This window comes from Tachyglossus aculeatus, chromosome 22, assembly GCF_015852505.1.
Source record: "Tachyglossus aculeatus isolate mTacAcu1 chromosome 22, mTacAcu1.pri, whole genome shotgun sequence".
Lineage (NCBI taxonomy): Eukaryota > Metazoa > Chordata > Mammalia > Monotremata > Tachyglossidae > Tachyglossus > Tachyglossus aculeatus.
Genome location: NC_052087.1, coordinates 30,720,226 through 30,724,258, shown reverse-complemented (window position 1 = coordinate 30,724,258; position 4,033 = coordinate 30,720,226). Strand labels below are relative to the sequence as shown.

Here is a 4,033-nt window from a genome sequence, read left to right as displayed (position 1 = left end):
AACAGGTATTGATTCTCCAGTTGGGGAAACCAAGGCACCTAGAAGTGACTTGCCCAAGTTTATCTCTCTGAGATCCTTTCCACTCCTCTGAGTCTATGAAGACCAAGAAACATTCTTAAATCCACAGAGAAATGTCTCTTCTTCAGTTATATTCAGAAACAATTCACATTAATGGCCGGATTCCCATAGGCCACTTTGTACTTTCTCCATTATAGTGCAGGAGAGGGACCTCAAAGTTGTCCAGATCACAGGAGCCACCACGTACGGAGAAGACCATTGGATCAACCATTGACTCATATGCTCCACGCTCACACTGGCCAAAAACTGGTCTCCAAACCACTAAAATCCAAGAGGAAGAAGATAGCAACCAGAAACTCTAGCAGGTTCTAGCTAGGTATCCTGCTGGGAACCCGTCTGAAAAAATTAATCAAACCACAAACACCAACAAACACAGTCAGTGGAAATAACTGAAGCTGTTGCCGGCAACTGTTTCGACCGAGGACAGGCCAAGAGAAGTCATCAAGAGTGGTGTGATACAAATGATCCAGAAATTAAAGAGCTATGTGCAGCTTGGTATAAGATATCGATGGCCCTAGCGGCATCTTGCAGCATCTGAGAACTCAGACAGGAATAAAGCATTCAGAATCCTGTGCTGTGACTTGCAAACCAAATTCAGGAACAGGAATGACAGGTGCTGAGATGTACGAACAGAAGAAATTGCTACAAAATCAAAAGCATCTGCACTTTGCTCAGGTGTCCTTTGAACACAGAATAAGCATTAGAAGAGGCCTTCGCAGTCTAAGCCCCCCTCTTCTTCTGCCCCCTCTACCCTCGCCATCATCGCCACTCGCTCCCTCCGCTCTATCCCCCTCCCCACCCCACAGTACTTGTGTATCTTTGTACATATGTATAATTATAATTCTATTTATTTTTATGAATGATGTGTATATATCTATAATTCTATTTATTTATAATGATGCTACTGATGCCTATTTACTTGTTTTGATGTCTGTCTTCCCCCTTCTAGACTGTGAGCCCATTGTGGGCAGGGAATGTCTCTATTTGTTGCTGAATTGTACTTCCAAAGCGCACACAGTAAGCGCTGAATTAATTTGATTGAATGAATGAATAAATATGATTGAATGAATGATTCTGTTGCTTTTTTTGTCCTCCGTATGAATAAATTTATTTTCACTCTGGGTTCTTCACGACCCGATTTGCTTATATCCATCCCAGATCCTAGTACAGTGCCTTGCACATAGCAAGCACTTAACAAATACCATTGTTATTATTATTATGTCAATTTAAAGTGGATTTCCTCCTCCAGAGCTTTTTCACGGCATTTTTTACCTCGGCATTTCTCAGAGTGTAGATTAAGGGATTCAGCATGGGGGTGATAACAGTAAAGAATACAGTCACTGATTTGTCTATGGGGAAGGTGCACACAGGCCTCACGTACATGAAAATGCAGGGAACAAAGAATAAGACCACCACAGTGATGTGGGAGCTGCAGGTCGAGAGGGCTTTGTGCCTCTTTTCCAAACTCAGGGATTTCAGGGAGCGCAGGATAACTGCATAGGAGAGAAGTAGCAAGAGAAAGATGATCACACAGATGGCCCCGCCATTGGCAGCCACTGATAGGCCAATGAAGTAGGTATCAGTGCAGGCGAGTTTCAACAGGGGGTACGTGTCACATATAAAGTGGTCGATGACATTGGGGCCACAGAAAGGCAACTGGAACATTAAGAGAAGTTGTGCCATTGAGTGCAGAAATCCTCCCACCCAGGCCAACCCCATCATCAGACCACAAGCCCACCAATTCATGGTGATCATATAATACAGAGGTTTACAAATGGCCACGTAGCGGTCATAGGCCATGACCACCAGGACAAAAACCTCGGCACCTCCAAATAAGTGTTCCACAAAGAGCTGGGTCATACAGCCTTTGAAGGAGATGGTTTTCTTCTCATAGAGTAAATCTACGATCATCTTGGGGGCTGTGGCAGAGGAGTAAAAGGCATCCATCAATGACAAGTAGGCAAGAAAGAAGTACATGGGGGAGCGTAGGTTCTGGCTAGTGATTACTGTTACCACAATGAGCAGGTTCCCAACCATAGTCACCGTGTAGATGATGAAAAAAAACACAAATAACACCTTCTGCACCTCAGGATTCTGGGAAAGTCCCAGGAGAATGAATTCAGTTACGTTGTTTTGATATTCCATCTCTTCCTGAGGAGGAGGTCAGCTCCAAAGTGAGAGACTGTTTACCTGCAAATGTCATGAAAATTACAAATGAGTAAGTCTTGGATACGAGCGGAGCCGCTCTTCGTAGGACTGCAAAGGTCCCATTTCTATTATCTCGTTTCTTCTCTGCAGACTCTGTGTGAATTGGATGGAACTCTATTAGTTCTTCATTTTACAAAGGGGAAAATGAGGTTTATTCATTCATTCAATCGTATTAATCGAGCACTTACTGTGTGCAGAGCACTGTACTAAGTGCTTGGAAAATACAATTCGGCAACAGAGACAGTCCCTACCCAACACGGGAGGAGAGGGAGGAGGAGCCTGTGAAGAAGACTGAGAAAGAATGGCCAGAGAGGTAAGAGGAGAACCAGGAGAGGATGGAGTCTGTGAAGCCAAGGTTGGAGAACGTGTTGAGGAGAAGGGGAAGGTCCACAGCGTCAAAGGTTTAGTGAGGTACAATAGCAACTCAGTGGCTAAATTGGAATTAGAGGACAAATAAAAACCAGATTAAAGCCGGGACCTAGTGCATTGTCCTTGTTACATCAATGAATTCACATTCTGATAGCCAGCTCAGTCAAAACAATAAACTTTCCTGTCTCTAGGAGCAAGAAAATATTTCCCAAAGGTAATGCATCCAATTTTGACTTTCAAACAGATCATCTACAATGTTATTTGACTGTCTGCACCTTGTGGACAGGGAACGTGTCTACCAATTCTGTTATACTGTAGTCTCCCAAATGCTTAGTACAGTGGCAGGACACAGAAAGTGCTCAATAAATACAATTGAATGATTGAATTATATGTATGGCAAATGAAATACTTGGACCTGAGGTAAAAATATTCCTTGTTACGTTGCTCTAGTATTGTCATCCAACAATTCCTGAATGGTGATACTGTCCAAATGTTTTAGAATGCACAGTTCTTGCCAAACTTAATTTTTAAACTTTTAATATATTTTTGTTCATTTCTTCATTTTGCAAATGAATAAAATAGTGATAAGAAAGTAGTAATAGCATGGGTGTAATGCCCTGTTTGGGGTTTTCTGTTTTTTATAGAATTTCTTAAGCACTTACTGTCAGGCTGTGTACTAAGTGCTGGGATAGATACAAGATAATTGGATTGGACACAGTCCCTGTCCCACACAGGGCTCACCGTCTTAATTCCCATTTTACAGATGAGATAACTGATGCACAGAGAAGTTAGGTAACTTGTACAAAGTCACACAGAAGGTAAATTGTGAAGTTAGGATTAGAACCCAGACCTTCTGACTCCTGGGACCATGCTCTTTCCACCAGGACACACAGCTTTCTTGTTCAAAAGTTTAGGAAGTCTATAACAAGCAGGTGACACATACCTGCCCACAATGATCTTACTGAAGAGTGAAGAATGCCTTCATTAGATTCAACAAACATATGAATTGTCCATTAACGTACTTGAAAATTTTTCTCATAAGGTGTAACTTGCAGACTATTATTAAAAAACTCCATCAAAATAGTTGAGTTCAATTTTCAATTTCCCAGGGACCTGCCATGACAACCATGAAGATTTGCAGTTGTGACTTCACAAAGAGGTTTAGAAAACAAATATTCATATCAGTATATTTTAAACAGTCATACACCACTAAACACATTCAAGAGTTTTTGTTCAATTAGTTTCAATGAGAAGATAAACATGTTACACATTATTTGGAAGACTAAAACTCAAAAAGCAGGTCAAATTAGAAAAATGTATCCTTGCTAGTTCCAAAGATGAGGATTTTATTTCTCTAACTTTGAGCAACTTATGTGGC

General features: G+C 41.3%; 1 protein-coding gene across 1 annotated transcript; it reads right to left on the bottom strand.

Annotated features, from left to right (window-relative positions):
- Positions 1 to 1,299: 1,299 nt before the first annotated feature.
- LOC119943691 (olfactory receptor 4A15-like) lies at positions 1,300 to 2,226 on the bottom strand. Its single transcript, XM_038764815.1, has one exon. The coding sequence runs from the start codon at positions 2,221 to 2,223 to the stop codon at positions 1,300 to 1,302; it is 924 nt and encodes a 307-aa protein (XP_038620743.1). The 5' UTR covers positions 2,224 to 2,226.
- Between the last annotated feature and the right edge of the window lie 1,807 nt (positions 2,227 to 4,033).